Below are 20313 nucleotides of genomic sequence, written 5' to 3'. Positions count from 1 at the left end.
GCCCAGTGTTCCAAGATGTCCTGCACCTTGCATTTTAGGCAGGGTCCCTCTTCTTTCAAGGGTGCCCTCTTTCTTGGTTTTACTCCGTGAGGTGTCTTTACAGGTTCCATAAAATATCCGTGTTGGACGATGTTGAGGATACACTTGTCTGATGTGACCCTCCTACAGTCCTGTTGGAAGTGTAGGCAGGCCTTTATCCTACCCTCACTGGGATAGCGTGGCCTAGCCCTGGCCACTGTTCTGCTCAAGTCACTTGGATAAGGAGCTGACTCCTTGGGTTTTGGGGGGGGGAGGCTGTTCTCTTCCACTCGCTCTGCCCCCAAAGGGCAGGCATGTTGTCTGTGACTGCCACTGTTTTACTACTGGATGCTCCTGGCCAGTGTGGTGCCTGTGCCTTGGAAGTTTCCCCTTTAGGCTGGTCTTCTGATGAAGACTGCCCCTCTGTGTGGGTGTCTTTGAAACACCGACAGCCAGGTGGGTCTTCTCAAAGTCATGAACAAGGACATGGCTGCCCCTTTGGAAACTGTTCTGGGAGGTTGCTTCATTAGCTCATCCATTTCCTCCCAGTATTTTTGTGTGTGTGGTGTGGTGTGTGCGTGGGGTGTGTGTGTGTGTGTGTGTGTGTGTGTTGGGGGGGGGGGGCTTAGATTTCATGATCCTCCACTGTTTTGCTGCTCCTCTCCATTTTGCATCCTACCATCTCAACCCTTTTGCTTACCTTTCACGGGTGGAGGGCCCATTGAACTGGGAATGTTGGCACTCTTCCTTGCTGGCAATTCCTCTAATATATTATGGGTCTTTGGAGGAGTGTTTATACTTTTTCCTCCACTTTTGTATTCACGACCTTGCAGGCTGCTGGCTCTCTGAAAGCCTCCCTTCCCATGTTCAGGACACTAAATAGAATTGGGAAATATTGGTTCCTGTTCTGTTAGGGCTCTAGGGTTCTGAGGAGGAAGCATGTTGGTGCCTTCCCCTCTGAATTGTACTCCAGACATGGAGTTCTACTACATACATGTCTGCTGATCTTTTCCCCAATACGATTAAGTGGGGATATAGTCTAGAGGAGATGTCTTAGAGGGTAGGAGTCCGTTTCCTCTTCGGACGAGTCGGTTTCAATATCTTGCCACTTGATGCTTTCAGCATCAGGGAAGAGCCTCTGGTCATTGTTGACCTCTTCGTCCTTGAAGGGTGTTTGCTGTTCTCTTTGTGGCTCTGGTGTTGTCAGCAGGTTTAGTTCGACCTCCTCCGGTTCTTCCCAGCTTGATTCCCCCAAATGCACTGAGGGGATTGGAAATTCCTGAAAGGATGCCTTGGAGTCTTCTTTTGCAGGATGGGTCCCATTTCAGCCTAGCTGTGCATTTTCTTTCTTTTGACCAAGAGCCTTTTCATCAGCATTGATCGCAGTTGGTGTTCTTTTCTTTGGAGTCAAGACCTTAACATCTATTGGTTCCTTCGACCTCTCTTGCTCATCCTCTGACATGGAGCGCTTCTCTGTGGGGTGTGACCTCTATTGGTATTGTCATGTCATGGCTATTTGTGTTTCGACTTCCCTTTGGTCGGCAAATCTTTCAGCGCCAACATAATCTTTCTTCCCTGTTTTTTCCCCCATTCGTGAGGTCTTTTTTGAGGGTCAGTCTCCTTATGCTGCTTCAAGGGAACAGGTGCCATCTCGACTACCTCTTCTTCAACGTGTGACCCTTTGACTTGTGCTGCTTCTGCGCCCCAGTCTTTTTCTGCTTTCAGCAGCCCCAGTTTTTCGAGATGAGCTTTCCTCCTGCATGATAGCAGTGTCTCGGTTTCTACTTATCTTTGGTGCTCAGCATTTTCAAGAGTAACTCTGCACATGCCTCCCAGCCTTTGGTATTATCATCCCTGGGTAGGCAGAGGTTACATGCTGGATGGTTGTCCTTCTAGGCAAATCTGTGGTGGCACTCAGGACAGACCTAAAAGGAGTGTTCTCCATTTGCCTTTGCGAGTCCACTATCCTGTTGGTGCATTATCTGACCACTTGGTCGCCCTTCCACATGCTGCACCTACTTTCGGTTCTGGTCAGTGTTTTTGTTTTTTTGTCTTTTTAATAACAGATTAAATGGTGGATATTCTCATGGTGGATATTCTCTCTAATTCCACGATGATCAGTCAAACTTTGGCTCTTCTTTAGCATCCACAAAGCTTTGGCTGATGTTTTTAGACCAAACAGTGGAAAAAATATTCTGAAGAAGGCAGCCACGCAAAATGAGATGGATACAAGGAGGATTGCATATTATGACACCTGAAGTAATCAAGCCAACGTGGACAGAGCCAACAAGGAGAAAAAAAATCTGAAGATGGGAACCAAGCACAGAGGCTTCCGGGGGCACACCTCTGAGGTCATAGGAGGATGGGCATAGCACAACATGGACTGGGACGATGCCCAGTAGTTAAAAAAAAAAAAAAAAAAAAAACACACACCAGAAAAGGAGATCAAATGAATTCCAAACTCAACCAGTAGATGATGGAATAACGGTCAGCATGTGAATCCAGAAAAGGATTCCCTCTCAAATGTTATTCTATCTGAACTAATCCAGAGTATATGATTCAGTGCCAGTGTTAACAGAATGAACATGGAAGAAGATGCTCTACTACAGCAGTGGCAGCATCTTCCCACACACAGTGTTACTGCAGTAAGAGAAACTGCCAACAAGCGACAGAAAGGAGTGGCAAAGCTGGGTGGTTAAACCAAAAGCAGTGTGCAGGAGGGACATGGGACCAATCACAGTATTCATGTAGGAGGTCAGAAACAAGTCAGGCCCAACTAAAAGAGTACAACTCAGAGGGTTTGAAGTTTCAACAACTAGCACACAGCTGAGGGAGACAAGTCTTCTTAGATCTATTACTAATCTCATGCAGTGGGGCTAGAACGGACCTCACTTCATTTACAGTACTGCACTGAGAGATATCTTACCAAGCTTTGGGAGCCTGGACCTCACAATGCAATCTAGGGGGAAAATACTACACTGGAGAGGAGGCCAGTAAAATAAAACTGCTATTTTCAGAAGTAAATTGTGCTATAGCTCCACTGTGGCGGCAGCAAGGATAGCAACAAAGAAAGATTCCTAGAAAAATATTTTAGGCCTATAGTGAAAATGAGCTTTGGTATGCCTGGTGCCTATACAGGCACAGAAGTCATATTTAAGCACCTCCAGAAAACTTCAAACATGTCAGGTAGGACATGTTTGAAGCTCCCTACCTCTTGGTCAGTTGCCGTTCCACAGCTTCTGCAGATTGCTCTTTTTGTATCTGGGACTACCTTTGCCCCTCACTTGCTGTGCAACTATATGCACCATTGTTGCTGCTTTAGTTTCACTGTTTGCACTTCTTTTGTTCCTGTGCTCACCACATCAACCATTATTCCACCCCCTCCCCCAATTCGGTGCTCCTCCTGCCTACTAGCCCTTCCCACCTCCCAGGACTACAGATGGAGGCAGCAGCACAGCCCCTGTGAGCAGCTCCTTACCTCTGTCAGTTGCCATTCCCCACACTGTTGCAGACCACTCACTTGCTGTGCAACTCTCTGCTGTATTGTTTCTGCTTTATTTTCATTGTTTGCGATTTTCTTGTTCTGGTTATCTGCTCCTGACATTTTTTCCCCACTCCATGCCCTCCGGCCTCCTATTAGCACCTCCCAGGACCGCAGGGTGGAATGGCAGCTAGCACACTAATGACAAGCCCATCAGCGCTTGGGCAATGCCAAGCATCAGGAATTCTGGTCCCACTGCCAATGTTGCCAAGCTTCAAGCCCTGGACCCAGGATCCTGCAACAACTGCTGCCCAACCTCCCCCCGGATCCACGGTAGGACCTTTCACCTGTCGGCACTGCCTCTTCCAATGCAACACCAAAGCTTCATGACCACCAGACATTGCCTCAGCCTTGCCCAAAGGATACAAGATTTCATCAACAGGCAAAGCCGTAGAATCTCCATCATTCACAATGAAATCATCCACTGCACCACCACTGCAGACCACGTCACCCCTATCATGGAACACCTCAACTTCCATGTCTGAACCGACAGCAAAACCACCACCAGAAGAACCGTAGCCTACAGACCTCCAGGGCCTCTCCCCAGTTTCCTCAATCTTTCTGATTTCATCGCCCGCTCACTATAGAGTCTAAAAATGACATCTTCTTCAGTGACCTCAATTTTCATCTCGACAACCCAAACACTACCACCCTCCTTCAAAGCATGAGCCTCACCCAGATGGTCAACCAAACCGGTGAACATCACAGGGAACATGCTCAATCCAATCTTCACAGCTAGGGTCAATCAAGTATAGCCATGCCACTGATCTCACCTAGACCACCAAGCCATCGTCCACTTCACCATCTTGAGATCCCACAATGTCACTCCCCAGCTGCAACAAAGTCTCAGAGAGTCAATGGACTGACCCCCGTAACATCCCCCACCCTCACACCACAACCAACCTAGAACAGGTGGTCAAGAATCTCAACATGGATCACAGATCTTTCTGGTAGAGTCGCCCCCAGCAAACCCTACAGGCTCAAAAAATCCTCCAAGCAGTCCAATAGGGTCACTATGGAACTAAGAACCATGAAGCGCACCTGCAAACGACTCAGAAGGAAGTGGCACACCAACAGAGAGCCCACGGACCACACAACATTAAAAAATGCCCTCAACCAATACCCCCAACTCCTGAAAAAGAGAAAAAAAAGCACCCTGGCCGACCGCACGGAAGCAAACTCCAACCACAGCAAGGAACTCTTCAACACCATCCCAGTTCTCAAGCCCCACTCCCACTGAAAACACCATCACCCCTTCACAGAAACTCAGACTCCAACAGACTTCTTCCACTGCAAGATCTCCAGCACCTACAAAAACCTTTGAACCCCAATCTACCGTCCTCAGCCATCTCTACCCCACAGAGGAGGAACACAACCACCCGCTCACCACCTGGAACCAGCCCCCACGCAAGACACGACAGCTATCATGCGCTCTGTCCACTTTGGAGCTCCCAAGGACCATTATCCCCCCCCCCCCCAACCACCCCCCAAATGCATCTTCAACCTCTGGAGCAAGACCATTAGCAGAGAGCTCACCACCATCCTCAACACACCCATCACCACATTCCTCAAAGAACAGAAGCACACAGAAATCAAGCCCCTACTGAATAAATATTCTGCCAACCCCAACGAACTCCAGCCCCATTTCTCTGCTCTCCTTTCCTGTCAAAGCCCTAGGGAAGGCCATCAACCGCCACCTCAACACCTGGAGACCAACAATCATCTGGACACTTCCCACTCTGGATTCAGCACCAACCACAGCACTGAAACTGCCTTGCTTGCACGCTCAGACGACATTAGATCCCTCCTTGACCAAGGAAAAACAGCAGCTCTGATCCTCCTTCACTTCTCAGCAGCATTCAACAGTATCCCACAACAGACTGATCAAAAACATTGGAATCGAAGGAGACTCCCTCCAGTAGGTAGCCTTCCTCACCAGTAGAACCCAGAGAATCTACCTTCCGTCCTTTACCTCGGACCCCAAGAACACCATCTTCAGAGTCCCTCAAGGGTTGTCCCTCGGCCTCACCCTGTTCAACACCTACATGACTCCCTTGCCTAACGTTGCCAGATCTTATGGACCGAACATCATATCCTATGCAGACGATACCCAGCTCTCCCTCTTCCTAACAGAAGGCTCCTCCAGCACGCTGACCAACTTCCACTGGTGTATGATGATCATCACTGACAGGATGAGACAACAGCCTACACCTCAACACAGACAAGACAGAAGTGCTGATATTTGGGAACACCACCTCCCCAAGGAACGACACCTCCACAATCAGAGCCCAGCATACATCAACCACTGACTGAACTTTCCTCCAGGGACCTGTGCTCCGCCTCCCTTCGCCTCACCCACAGACCCTGCATCCGCTGCAGCAACAGCAAAGGGCGCTCCTTCTACCCCACTGCGAAAGCCTGGAACAACAGTCTGCTTCAGTTACGGACCTCAAAATCCCCGCTGGAATTCAGCAAAGGACTAAAGACCTGAATGTTCAACTGAGCGCCCTGCAGGAGTATCTGCAGCGCCTGGATACCCTTCCGGGGGACTAGCTGCGCGTTACAAATCCAGATAGATTGAAATGAGGAATAAGGAAAAAAATACTTTCAAGAGATGCAGATTTTTGAAATACAAGAATTCATATGAAAAAGGAGTCCGAAAAAGGACAAATGTAAATTATTCCCCACATATGGTCAAAAAAAAAAAAAAAAAAAAAAACGTTCGCAAAAATACCCATTATATTTATTAAAAGTAAGCTGACTCAGTAAGACTGCACACTCTCGAGAACAAAAAAACTGAGCTGACCGGTACCATAAAAGAGATAATCTGGGTGCAGGAGTACAGCACCCACTTCCTCTGGCTACAGAGAATCCCTTCTCTCTTTAAATACTCATGCACATACCTCAGTAGAGTCCTATCACAGGACCTTCCATTGACAAGAACTAAGTGGCCAAACTATTTGTTTACAAGATAAATACCCTTTGGCACTAGGCCAGAACAACAAAGGTCAGGCAGAGGATACAAAGGTGGTCACCACCTGCGGTAGATGGCTCATGGGTCTAGTGTGGAACAGAATACAAATCACTGAACTCCAGAAATCATTGGAGTAAGTTGCTTGGCACAATGATACACAGCTGCTCATCGCCAAGGCTGGAAGTGCTTCAGGGACTGGAAGAGGAATTGAATTCCTTTCAGCTCCAGGACCAGAGGGATAACATAGTACACACAGGAATTTCTAGGACTGGAATAAATCAGGAGAACAAGGAGTGGGTCAGCGTTTGTTATTGCAACATACTTCAGGAGACAGGCACACCTACAGAGATTATCATCTCGAAGGCTGCAGCTGCTCAAGGTAATGGTACAGGGGTGTGAAATCTGTCCCTTCCAGGGAGGAATAAGGTTTCTGAAATGGTGGAGGGTTGCAAAGCCTTTCATGTATAGTGGTAGATGAGTTCTGAGGATTGGCCCAGGGGTGCAGAGCCTGCCACCTATAGGAGTTTGTGGATGAGGGGGTCTGGCACCAGGATACAGACTGCCTCACCTCTAGGACTTGGCATAGATAAATAAGCCAGTCACCTGTATGAAAGAAATAGCTCACAGGACTGGAACAGGGTTTCAGTGCTTGACACCTTTAAAACTATATCCATCAGGGGATAGAAACCGGATATAGAACCTTTCGCTTGCAGAGCTTGAATGCGTAGAGACTAGCAGGAATAAACAGTTACTTCTAGAAGTGGACTGATTCATGGGTATGATCGCTCTATGGCAGGTCTTGGGAGTAAGAGGGAAGGCAAAGGTGAGGATGAGGTTTGCACACAGATAAACCATCACTCCTGCTGCATGGTGGCTAGCGCAAAACAGACTCACCTAAGCAGACGAGAGTCCGTTGATTGCAGTTTTCACTTCCCAAGGTGGTCGAAGGGTGCGCTGGCCTGTGAGTGGAGACAGAAGACATTAACACCACTTACAGGACAAGGATGCCAGTAGTTCTTGTTTGCAATGCAGAGGTCTGAACAACACCTCCCTCCCCAACAGTGTACAACATCACACTGTCCACACTCCAACTGGGTAAGATGCTTCAGTGAGCACATGCGGTGCTCGGATGCAGTATCATAATGTGCTCCCTCTGCACATCTATTGCATGCTGCCAAAAAACTAGTGATTCACTACTGCTCACCTGCGATGCAGAGATTCGTGACACTTCCTGTCGTCCAGTGAGGTCTGAAGAAGAGACATTGGCTGGTGCTCCACGGTGTAACCTCATGCTCACCTTACGCTCCCTGTCCACCCGTGAAATCGCACGAGGTGACGTGTTTCCTGCAAATGAAGGGAGTAAGAGTCAAAGCCCTTTGTTTTAATTTCCAATTGTTTTTATTGACTTACCCTGAACTTGAGCCAGAAACATTTTTGAAGAAAGCACTACTAAGTAAAATAGATTACAAACGTTTGGCAGCTTCATGGGTTCTGCAAATTTGGCTGGCGATACTTTATAGCCCACACTCTTGTAGTTAAAGAAGGCTGGAACACACAAAAAGTTGTAGCCATTCTTCATACCTTTCACACGACAGCCAGTGCGCAAATAAGGAGTTAGAGGATGAACCACTGTGCAGCCCCTGCTTACCTGCACCTCCCACAGAAACGTACACGGGCAGACAGCAAAGACAACCTTCTCTGGTAAGAGTGCAAGGTTCTAATGAGGGGCAAAGGTAATTAATAAGAAATAAGAGATCAATCCAGGTTTATGAAAATAAAAACAAGCACTTGAAACTAAGTCTAGAAGTTCACCTTCACAGATACAGCACAGGGCCAGGGGGATAGTTCTCCTGGAATCTGTAAAAGACTCACTGGTGTTTGATACAGGAACCCTTTTTCTCTTTAGATCCAGAGGCTTGAAATATTAGGTTTTCAGCTCACTTCTCATCCAAGTCTTTCTTTCAAGGTTTGATGAAAAGTCAGCCATGCTGGGGTCACTTGCTTTTGCAATATCCATCATGACAGCATAGGTGTCATTCTGTACCTCGCAGCATGGTTGATCAATGTCTATTTAGATGAGGGTGTCCATCACCTGTGCACAGACATGGAAGGGCATGCAGATGGCCAGGGCTGATATTTGCTTGAACGTTTGCAAATGTGATCATATCAAACCAGAATTAAAATCCTGAAATTGGCCCCATGCAAAAACAAAGATTGAGTTTAAAGGTTGTAGGAAGTTGGCTCTGTATGTGCTATTTCAAAGTAAGGAATAGCATGCACAGAGTCCAAGGGTTCCCCTTAGAGGTAAAATAGTGGTAAAAAGAGATAATACTAATGCTCTATTTTGTGGTAGTGTGGTCGAGCAGTAGGCTTATCCAAGGAGTAGTGTTAAGCATTTGTTGTACATACACATAGACAATAAATGAGGTACACACACTCAGAGACAAATCCAGCCAATAGGTTTTGTTATAGAAAAATATATTTTCTTAGTTTATTTTAAGAACCACAGGTTCAAATTTAACATGTAATATCTTGTTTGAAAGGTATTGCAGGTAAGTACATTAGGAACTTCGAATCATTTCAATTGCATGTATACTTTTCAAGTTATTCACAAGTAGCCATTTCAAAAGTGGACACTTAGTGCAATTTTCACAGTTCCTGGGGGAGGTAAGTTTTTGTTAGTTTTACCAGGTAAGTAAGACACTTACAGGGTTCAGTTCTTGGTCCAAGGTAGCCCACCGTTGGGGGTTCAGAGCAACCCCAAAGTTACCACACCAGCAGCTCAGGGCCGGTCAGGTGCAGAGTTCAAAGTGGTGCCCAAAACGCATAGGCTATAATGGAGAGAAGGGGGTGCCCCGGTTCCGGTCTGCTTGCAGGTAAGTACCCGCGTCTTCGGAGGGCAGACCAGGGGGGTTTTGTAGGGCACCGGGGGGGGACACAAGCCCACACAGAAATTTCACCCTCAGCGGCGCGAGGGCGGCCGGGTGCAGTGTTAGAACAAGCGTCGGGTTCGCAATGTTAGTCAATGAGAGATCAAGGGATCTCTTCAGCGCTGCAGGCAGGCAAGGGGGGGGCTTCCTCGGGGAAACCTCCACTTGGGCAAGGGAGAGGGACTCCTGGGGGTCACTTCTGCAGTGAAAGTCCGGTCCTTCAGGTCCTGGGGGCTGCGGGTGCAGGGTCTTTTCCAGGCGTCGGGACTTAGGTTTCAGAGAGTCGCGGTCAGGGGAAGCCTCGGGATTCCCTCTGCAGGCGGCGCTGTGGGGGCTCAGGGGGGACAGGTTTTGGTACTCACAGTCGTAGAGTAGTCCGGGGGTCCTCCCTGAGGTGTTGGTTCTCCACCAGCCGAGTCGGGGTCGCCGGGTGCAGTGTTGCAAGTCTCACGCTTCTTGCGGGGAGTTGCAGGGTTCTTTAAAGCTGCTTCTGGAAACAAAGTTGCAGTCTTTTTGGAGCAGGTCCGCTGTCCTCGGGAGTTTCTTGTCGTCGTCGAAGCAGGGCAGTCCTCAGAGGATTCAGAGGTCGCTGGTCCCTTTGGAAGGCGTCGCTGGAGCAGAGTTCTTTGGAAGGCAGGAGACAGGCCGGTGAGTTTCTGGAGCCAAGGCAGTTGTTGTCTTCTGGTCTTCCTCTGCAGGGGTTTTCAGCTGGGCAGTCCTCCTTCTTGTTGTTGCAGGAATCTAATTTTCTAGGGTTCAGGGTGGCCCTTAAATACTAAATTTAAGGGCGGGGTTTAGGTCTGGGGGGTTAGTAGCCAATGGCTACTAGCCCTGAGGGTGGGTACACCCTCTTTGTGCCTCCTCCCAAGGGGAGGGGGTCACAATCCTAACCCTATTGGGGGAATCCTCCATCTGCAAGATGGAGGATTTCTAAAAGTCAGTCTCACCTCAGGACACCTTAGGGGCTGTCCTGACTGGCCAGTGACTCCTCCTTGTTGCTTTCTTTGTTCCCTCCAGCCTTGCCGCCAAAAGTGGGGGCCGTGGCCGTAGGGGGCGGGCAACTCCACTAAGCTGGAGTGCCCTGCTGGGCTGTGACAAAGGGGTGAGCCTTTGAGGCTCACCGCCAGGTGTTACAGCTCCTGCCTGGGGGAGGTGTTAGCATCTCCACCCAGTGCAGGCTTTGTTACTGGCCTCAGAGTGATAAAGGCACTCTCCCCATGGGGCCAGCAACATGTCTCTAGTGTGGCAGGCTGCTGGAACTAGTCAGCCTACACAGACAGTCGGTTAAGTTTCAGGGGGCACCTCTAAGGTGCCCTCTGGGGTGTATTTTGCAATAAAATGTACACTGGCATCAGTGTGCATTTATTGTGCTGAGAAGTTTGATACCAAACTTCCCAGTTTTCAGTGTAGCCATTATGGTGCTGTGGAGTTCGTGTTTGACAAACTCCCAGACCATATACTCTTATGGCTACCCTGCACTTACAATGTCTAAGGTTTTGTTTAGACACTGTAGGGGTACCATGCTCATGCACTGGTACCCTCACCTATGGTATAGTGCACCCTGCCTTAGGGCTGTAAGGCCTGCTAGAGGGGTGACTGACCTATACTTGCATAGGCAGTGAGAGGCTGGCATGGCACCCTGAGGGGAGTGCCATGTCGACTTACTCGTTTTGTTCTCACCAGCACACACAAGCTGGCAAGCAGTGTGTCTGTGCTGAGTGAGGGGTCTCCAGGGTGGCATAAGACATGCTGCAGCCCTTAGAGACCTTCCTTGGCATCAGGGCCCTTGGTACTAGAAGTACCAGTTACAAGGGAGTTATCTGGATGCCAGGGTCTGCCAATTGTGGATACAAAAGCACAGGTTAGGGAAAGAACACTGGTGCTGGGGCCTGGTTAGCAGGCCTCAGCACACTTTCAATTGTAAACATAGCATCAGCAAAGGCAAAAAGTCAGGGGGCAACCATGCCAAGGAGGCATTTCCTTACACAACCCCCCCCCCCCCCCAAACGAAAGAGGATGAGACTAACCTTTCCCAAGAGAGTCTTCATTTTCTAAGTGGAAGAACCTGGAAAGGCCATCTGCATTGGCATGGGCAGTTCCAGGTCTGTGTTCCACTATAAAGTCCATTCCCTGTAGGGAGATGGACCACCTCAACAGTTTAGGATTTTCACCTTTCATTTGCATCAGCCATTTGAGAGGTCTGTGGTCAGTTTGAACTAGGAAGTGAGTCCCAAAGAGGTATGGTCTCAGCTTCTTCAGGGACCAAACCACAGCAAAGGCCTCCCTCTCAATGGCACTCCAACGCTGCTCCCTGGGGAGTAACCTCCTGCTAATGAAAGCAACAGGCTGGTCAAGGCCATCATCATTTGTTTGGGACAAAACTGCCCCTATCCCATGTTCAGAGGCATCTGTCTGCACAATGAACTGCTTAGAATAATCTGGAGCTTTTAGAACTGGTGCTGAGCACATTGCTTGTTTCAGGGTGTCAAAGGCCTGTTGGCATTCCACAGTCCAGTTCACTTTCTTGGGCATTTTCTTGGAGGTGAGTTCAGTGAGGGCTGTCACAATGGATCCATATCCCTTCACAAACCTCCTGTAGTACCCAGTCAAGCCAAGGAATGCCCTGACTTGAGTCTGGGTTTTTGGAGCTACCCAGTCCAGAATAGTCTGGATCTTGGGTTGGAGTGGCTGAACTTGGCCTCCACCTACAAGGTGGCCCAAGTAAACCACAGTTCCCTGCCCTATCTGGCATTTGGATGCCTTGATAGAGAGGCCTGCAGATTGCAGAGCCTTTAAAACCTTCTTTAGGTGGACCAGGTGATCCTGCCAGGTGGAGCTAAAGACAGCAATATCATCAAGATAAGCTGTGCTAAAGGACTCCAAGCCAGCAAGGACTTGATTCACCAACCTTTGGAAGGTGGCAGGGGCATTCTTTAAACCAAAGGGCATAACAGTAAACTGATAATGCCCATCAGGTGTGGAGAATGCTGTTGGCTCCAGGTGCCATTTTTATTTGCCAGTACCCTGCTGTCAGGTCAAAGGTACTTAAGAATTTGGCAGCACCTAATTTATCTATGAGCTCATCAGCTCTAGGAATTGGATGGGCGTCTGTCTTGGTGACAGAGTTGAGCCCTCTGTAGTCCACACAAAACCTCATCTCTTTCTTTCCATCTTTGGTGTGAGGTTTGGGGACTAAGACCACTGGGCTAGCCCAGGGGCTGTCAGAGCGCTCAATTACTCCCAATTCCAGCATCTTGTGGACTTCCACCTTGATGCTTTCCTTAACATGGTCAGACTGTCTAAAAATTTTGTTTTTGACAGGCATGCTGTCTCCTGTGTCCACATCATGGGTACACAGGTGTGTCTGACCAGGGGTTAAGGAGAAGAGTTCAGGAAACTGTTGTAGGACTCTCCTACAATCAGCTTGCTGTTGGCCAGAGAGGGTGTCTGAGTAGATCACTCCATCTACTGAGCCATCTTTTGGGTCTGATGACAGAAGATCAGGGAGAGGTTCACTCTCTGCCTCCTGATCCTCATCTGTTACCATCAACAGATTCACATCAGCCCTGTCATGGAAGAGCTTAAGGCGGTTCACATGGATCACCCTCTTGGGGCTCCTGCTTGTGCCCAGGTCCACCAGGTAGGTGACCTGACTCTTCCTTTCTAGCACTGGGTAAGGGCCACTCCATTTGTCCTGGAGTGCCCTGGGAGCCACAGGCTCCAGAACCCAGACTTTCTGCCCTGGTTGGAACTCAACCATTGCAGCCTTTTGGTCATACCAAAACTTCTGGAGCTGTTGGCTGGCCTCAAGGTTTTTGGTTGCCTTTTCCATGTACTCTGCCATTCTAGAGCGAAGGCCAAGTACATAGTCCACTATGTCTTGTTTAGGCTCATGAAGAGGTCTCTCCCAGCCTTCTTTAACAAGAGCAAGTGGTCCCCTTACAGGGTGACCAAACAGAAGTTCAAAGGGTGAGAATCCTACTCCCTTCTGTGGCACCTCTCTGTAAGCAAAAAGCAGACATGGCAAGAGAACATCCCATCTCCTTTTGAGTTTTTCTGGGAGCCCCATGATCATGCCTTTTAATGTCTTGTTGAATCTCTCAACTAAGCCATTAGTTTGTGGATGGTATGGTGTAGTGAATTTGTAAGTCACTCCACACTCATTCCACATGTGTTTTAGGTATGCTGACATGAAGTAGGTACCTCTGTCAGACACCACCTCCTTAGGGAAACACACTCTGGTAAAGATACCAATGAGGGCCTTGGCTACTGCAGGGGCAGTAGTCGACCTAAGGGGAATAGCTTCAGGATACCTAGTAGCATGATCCACTACTACTAGGATGTACATATTTCCTGAGGCTGTGGGAGGTTCCAGTGGACCAACTATGTCCACTCCCACTCTCTCAAAGGGGACCCCCACCACTGGAAGTGGAATGAGGGGGGCCTTTGGGTGCCCACCTGTCTTACCACTGGATTGACAGGTGGGGCAGGAGAGGCACAACTCCTTAACCTTCTGGGACATATTGGGCCAGTAGAAGTGGTTGACTAACCTCTCCCACGTCTTGGTTTGTCCCAAATGCCCAGCAAGGGGAATATCATGGGCTAAGGTCAGAATAAACTCTCTGAACGACTGAGGCACTACCACTCTCCTAGTGGCACCAGGTTTGGGGTCTCTGGCCTCAGTGTACAGGAGTCCATCTTCCCAATAGACCCTATGTGTTCCATTTTTCTTGCCCTTGGACTCTTCAGCAGCTTGCTGCCTAAGGCCTTCAAGAGAGGGACAGGTTTCGTGTCCCTTACACAGCTCCTCCCTTGAGGGTCCCCCTGGGCCTAAGAGCTCAACCTGATAAGGTTCAAGTTCCAAAGGCTCAGTTCCCTCAGAGGGCAGAACTTCTTCCTGAGAAGAGAGGTTCTCTTTTTCTGACTGTGTTGCAGTTGGTTTCCCAACTGACTTTCCTTTTCTCTTGGTAGGCTGGGCCATTTTTCCAGACTCCAGCTCTACTTTTTCACCCTGTGCCTTGCATTGTGCTCTTGTTTTTACACACACCAGTTCAGGGATACCCAGCATGGCTGCATGGGTTTTTAGTTCTACCTCAGCCCATGCTGAGGACTCCAGGTCATTTCCAAGCAGACAGTCTACTGGGATGTTGGAGGAGACCACCACCTGTTTCAGGCCATTGACCCCTCCCCATTCTAAAGTTACCATTGCCATGGGATGTGCTTTAGTTTGATTGTCAGCGTTGGTGACTGTATAGGTTCTTCCAGTCAGGTATTGGCCAGGGGAAACCAGTTTCTCTGTCACCTCTATCCCTCAGGCCCTCTACACTTGTCCCATTAATAAAGAGCTGCTGCCTGTATTTTTGCATGTTAGGCGGCCAGGCAGCTAGTGTGGCTAAATCCACCCCACCCTCAGAGACTAGAGTAGCTTCAGTGTGGACCCTGATTTGCTCTGGGCACACTGTTGATCCCACTTGGAGACTAGCCATTCCAGTGTTACCTGGATTGGAGTTTGGAGTGGAACTTTTCTTGGGACAGGCCTTGTCTCCAGTTTGGTGTCCAGACTGACTACAGTTTCGACACCAGGCCTTTTTGGGATCAAAGTTTTTACCCTTGTACCCAGGATTGTTTTGTGAAGAGGCTCTGGGCCCACCCTCCTGTGCAGGTTTTTGGGGGCCTGTAGAAGACTCTTTACTATTTTTATTTTTGGCTGTCTCACCACCTTTCCCCTGGGGAGGTTTTGTGACCCCTTTCTTTTGGTCACCCCCTGTGGAAGTTTTGGACACCCTAGTCTTGACCCAATGGTCCGCCTTCTTTCCCAATTCTTGGGGAGAAATTGGTCCTAGGTCTACCAGATGCTGATGCAGTTTATCATTGAAACAATTACTTAACAGGTGTTCTTTCACAAATAAATTGTACAGCCCATCATAATTACTTACACCACTGCCTTGAATCCAACCATCTAGTGTTTTTACTGAGTAGTCTACAAAGTCAACCCAGGTCTGGCTCGAGGATTTTTGAGCCCCCCTGAATCTAATCCTATACTCCTCAGTGGAGAATCCAAAGCCCTCAATCAGGGTACCCTTCATGAGGTCATAAGATTCTGCATCTTTTCCAGAGAGTGTGAGGAGTCTATCCCTACACTTTCCTGTGAACATTTCCCAAAGGAGAGCACCCCAGTGAGATCTGTTCACTTTTCTGGTTACACAAGCCCTCTCAAAAGCTGTGAACCATTTGGTGATGTCATCACCATCTTCATATTTAGTTACAATCCCTTTAGGGATTTTCAACATGTCAGGAGAATCTCTGACCCTATTTATGTTGCTGCCACCATTGATGGGTCCTAGGCCCATCTCTTGTCTTTCCCTCTCTATGGCTAGGATCTGTCTTTCCAAAGCCAATCTTTTGGCCATCCTGGCTAACTGGACGTCCTCTTCACTGGAGTTATCCTCAGTGATTTCAGAGTTGTTGGTCCCTCCTGTGAGGGAACCAGCATCTCTGACTATTATTTGTGGAGTCAGGGCTTGAGTAGCCCTGCTCTCCCTAAGTAGGACTGGAGGGGGGGAATTTCCCTCCAAGTCACTATCTTCATCCTCTGAGTTGCCACCCTCAGAGGGGTTGGCCTTTTCAAACTCTGCCAAAAGCTCCTGGAGCTGTACTTTGGTAGGTTTGGGGCCCATTGCTATTTTCTTTAGTTTACAGAGTGACCTTAGCTCTCTCATCTGTAGATGGAGGTAAGGTGTGGTGTCGAGTTCCACCACAGTCACATCTGTGCTAGACATTTTGCTTCTAAAAGTTGGAATACTTTTTAAGAATCTAAAACTGGTTCTAGAATCTAATTCAAACTTTTACAAACTTTTAAACTCTAAAAGAAATGCTAAACAGGATCTAACACAAGGCCCTAGCAGGTCTTTTAAGAATTTAGAAAACTTTTCAAATTGCAAAAATCAATTTCTAATGACAATTTTGGAATTTGTCGTGTGATCAGGTATTGGCTGAGTAGTCCAGCAAATGCAAAGTCTTGTACCCCACCGCTGATCCACCAATGTAGGAAGTTGGCTCTGTATGTGCTATTTCAAAGTAAGGAATAGCATGCACAGAGTCCAAGGGTTCCCCTTAGAGGTAAAATAGTGGTAAAAAGAGATAATACTAATGCTCTATTTTGTGGTAGTGTGGTCGAGCAGTAGGCTTATCCAAGGAGTAGTGTTAAGCATTTGTTGTACATACACATAGACAATAAATGAGGTACACACACTCCGAGACAAATCCAGCCAATAGGTTTTGTTATAGAAAAATATCTTTTCTTAGTTTATTTTAAGAACCACAGGTTCAAATTTAACATGTAATATCTTGTTTGAAAGGTATTGCAGGTAAGTACATTAGGAACTTTGAATCATTTCAATTGCATGTATACTTTTCAAGTTATTCACAAGTAGCTATTTCAAAAGTGGACACTTAGTGCAATTTTCACAGTTCCTGGGGGAGGTAAGTTTTTGTTAGTTTTACCAGGTAAGTAAGACACTTACAGGGTTCAGTTCTTGGTCCAAGGTAGCCCACCGTTGGGGGTTCAGAGCAACCCCAAAGTTACTACACCAGCAGCTCAGGGCCGGTCAGGTGCAGAGTTCAAAGTGGTGCCCAAAACGCATAGGCTATAATGGAGAGAAGGGGGTGCCCCGGTTCCGGTCTGCTTGCAGGTAAGTACCCGCGTCTTCGGAGGGCAGACCAGGGGGGTTTTGTAGGGCACCGGGGGGGACACAAGCCCACACAGAAATTTCACCCTCAGCGGCGTGGGGGCGGCCGGGTGCAGTGTTAGAACAAGCGTCGGGTTCGCAATGTTAGTCAATGAGAGATCAAGGGATCTCTTCAGCGCTGCAGGCAGGCAAGGGGGGGCTTCCTCGGGGAAACCTCCACTTGGGCAAGGGAGAGGGACTCCTGGGGGTCACTTCTGCAGTGAAAGTCCGGTCCTTCAGGTCCTGGGGGCTGTGGGTGCTGGGTCTTTTCCAGGCGTCGGGACTTAGGTTTCAGAGAGTCGCGATCAGGGGAAGCCTCGGGATTCCCTCTGCAGGCGGCGCTGTGGGGGCTCAGGGGGGACAGGTTTTGGTACTCACAGTTGTAGAGTAGTCCGGGGGTCCTCCCTGAGGTGTTGGTTCTCCACCAGCCGAGTCGGGGTCGCCGGGTGCAGTGTTGCAAGTCTCACGCTTCTTGCGGGGAGTTGCAGGGTTCTTTAAAGCTGCTTCTGGAAACAAAGTTGCAGTCTTTTTGGAGCAGGTCCGCTGTCCTCGGGAGTTTCTTCTCGTCGTCGAAGCAGGGCAGTCCTCAGAGGATTCAGAGGTCGCTGGTCCCTTTGGAAGGCGTCGCTGGAGCAGAGTTCTTTGGAAGGCAGGAGACAGGCCGGTGAGTTTCTGGAGCCAAGGCAGTTGTTGTCTTCTGGTCTTCCTCTGCAGGGGTTTTCAGCTGGGCAGTCCTTCTTGTTGTTGCAGGAATCTAATTTTCTAGGGTTCAGGGTGGCCTTTAAATACTAAATTTAAGGGCGGGTTTAGGTCTGGGGGGTTAGTAGCCAATGGCTACTAGCCCTGAGGGTGGGTACACCCTCTTTGTGCCTCCTCCCAAGGGGAGGGGGTCACAATCCTAACCCTATTGGGGGAATCCTCCATCTGCAAGATGGAGGATTTCTAAAAGTCAGAGTCACCTCAGCTCAGGACACCTTAGGGGCTGTCCTGACTGGCCAGTGACTCCTCCTTGTTGCTTTCTTTGTTCCCTCCAGCCTTGCCGCCAAAAGTGGGGGCCGTGGCCGTAGGGGGCGGGCAACTCCACTAAGCTGGAGTGCCCTGCTGGGCTGTGACAAAGGGGTGAGCCTTTGAGGCTCACCGCCAGGTGTTACAGCTCCTGCCTGGGGGAGGTGTTAGCATCTCCACCCAGTGCAGGCTTTGTTACTGGCCTCAGAGTGACAAAGGCACTCTCCCCATGGGGCCAGCAACATGTCTCTAGTGTGGCAGGCTGCTGGAACTAGTCAGCCTACACAGACAGTCGGTTAAGTTTCAGGGGGCACCTCTAAGGTGCCCTCTGGGGTGTATTTTGCAATAAAATGTACACTGGCATCAGTGTGCATTTATTGTGCTGAGAAGTTTGATACCAAACTTCCCAGTTTTCAGTGTAGCCATTATGGTGCTGTGGAGTTCGTGTTTGACAAACTCCCAGACCATATACTCTTATGGCTACCCTGCACTTACAATGTCTAAGGTTTTGTTTAGACACTGTAGGGGTACCATGCTCATGCACTGGTACCCTCACCTATGGTATAGTGCACCCTGCCTTAGGGCTGTAAGGCCTGCTAGAGGGGTGACTGACCTATACTTGCATAGGCAGTGAGAGGCTGGCATGGCACCCTGAGGGGAGTGCCATGTCGACTTACTCGTTTTGTTCTCACTAGCACACACAAGCTGGCAAGCAGTGTGTCTGTGCTGAGTGAGAGGTCTCCAGGGTGGCATAAGACATGCTGCAGCCCTTAGAGACCTTCCTTGGCATCAGGGCCCTTGGTACTAGAAGTACCAGTTACAAGGGACTTATCTGGATGCCAGGGTCTGCCAATTGTGGATACAAAAGCACAGGTTAGGGAAAGAACACTGGTGCTGGGGCCTGGTTAGCAGGCCTCAGCACACTTTCAATTGTAAACATAGCATCAGCAAAGGCAAAAAGTCAGGGGGCAACCATGCCAAGGAGGCATTTCCTTACAAAGGTCCTCTGAACTCAGTCGAGGCTCCTCCGCTATGGCAGAGGAGTGGTGCCACCCTTCCTCCCACCGCCCACCAGCAGTAGCGGCATACCTTTTTACAATAAAACTATAAAAGGAAAATGTCACTTACCCAGTGTACATCTGTTCGTGGCATTAGTCGCTGCAGATTCACATGCTGTGCATAGTCCGCCGTCTGGTGTAAGGTCGGAGTGTTACAAGTTGTTTTTCTTCGAAGAAGTCTTTTCGAGTCACGAGACCGAGGGACTCCTCCTACTTTGGTTCCATTGCGCATGGGCGTCGACTCCATGTTAGATTGTTTTCCCCGCAGAGGGTGAGGTAGGAGTTGTGTATGTTAGTAATAGTGCCCATGCAATGGAATGACTAAGTATGCACAAAATGAAGGTTAAAGTAATATATTTACAAATGTACAAATGTTGAAGATTACTTCCAAACGGCTACAGTCTCCCGGGGAGGTGGGTGGGCGCATGTGAATCTGCAGCGACTAATGCCACGAACAGATGTACACTGGGTAAGTGACATTTTCCGTTCGGTGGCATGTGTAGCTGCAGATACACATGCTGTGCATAGACTAGTAAGCAGTTATCTCCCCAAAAGCGGTGGTTCAGCCTGTAGGAGTGGAAGTAGTTTGAAATAAAGTTCTTAGTACAGCTTGACCTACTGTGGCTTGTTGTGCAGATAACACGTCTACACAGTAGTGCTTAGTAAATGTGTGAGGCGTAGACCATGGTGCTGCCTTACATATTTCGTTCATTGGAATATTTCCTAGAAAGGCCATGGTAGCACCTTTCTTTCTGGTTGAGTGTGCCTTTGGTGTAATAGGCAGCTGTCTCTTTGCTTTAAGATAGCAGGTTTGGATGCACCTAACTATCCATCTAGCTATACCTTGTTTTGATATTGGATTTCCTGTATGAGGTTTTTGAAATGCAATAAATAGTTGTTTTGTTTTCCTAATTAGTTTTGTTCTGTCAATGTAGTACATTAGTGCTCTTTTGATGTCTAATGTATGTAGTGCTCTTTCAGCTATTGAGTCTGGCTGTGGAAAGAACACTGGCAATTCTACTGTTTGATTTAAGTGGAACGGTGAGATGACCTTTGGTAA

The 20313-nt window shown here is 48.6% G+C and overlaps 1 protein-coding gene across 3 annotated transcripts in view; it reads right to left on the bottom strand.

Moving 5' to 3' along the window:
• The window catches only part of CSNK1E (casein kinase 1 epsilon), a 210819-nt gene that overhangs the window by 33328 nt on the left and 157178 nt on the right, over positions 1 to 20313 (bottom strand). For all 3 annotated transcript variants that reach the window (XM_069231327.1, XM_069231329.1, XM_069231328.1), the window contains 2 exons: positions 7738 to 7877; positions 7428 to 7492 (listed from right to left, as the gene is read on the bottom strand). In XM_069231327.1, coding sequence (XP_069087428.1) covers positions 7460 to 7492; positions 7738 to 7877 — 173 coding nt within the window. In that variant the 3' untranslated portion in view covers positions 7428 to 7459. The remainder of the gene's footprint in view (positions 1 to 7427; positions 7493 to 7737; positions 7878 to 20313) is intronic.

Source organism: Pleurodeles waltl, chromosome 4_2 (assembly GCF_031143425.1).
Source record: "Pleurodeles waltl isolate 20211129_DDA chromosome 4_2, aPleWal1.hap1.20221129, whole genome shotgun sequence".
NCBI classification, from domain to species: domain Eukaryota; kingdom Metazoa; phylum Chordata; class Amphibia; order Caudata; family Salamandridae; genus Pleurodeles; species Pleurodeles waltl.
This window is presented reverse-complemented; position numbering and strand designations above follow the sequence as displayed.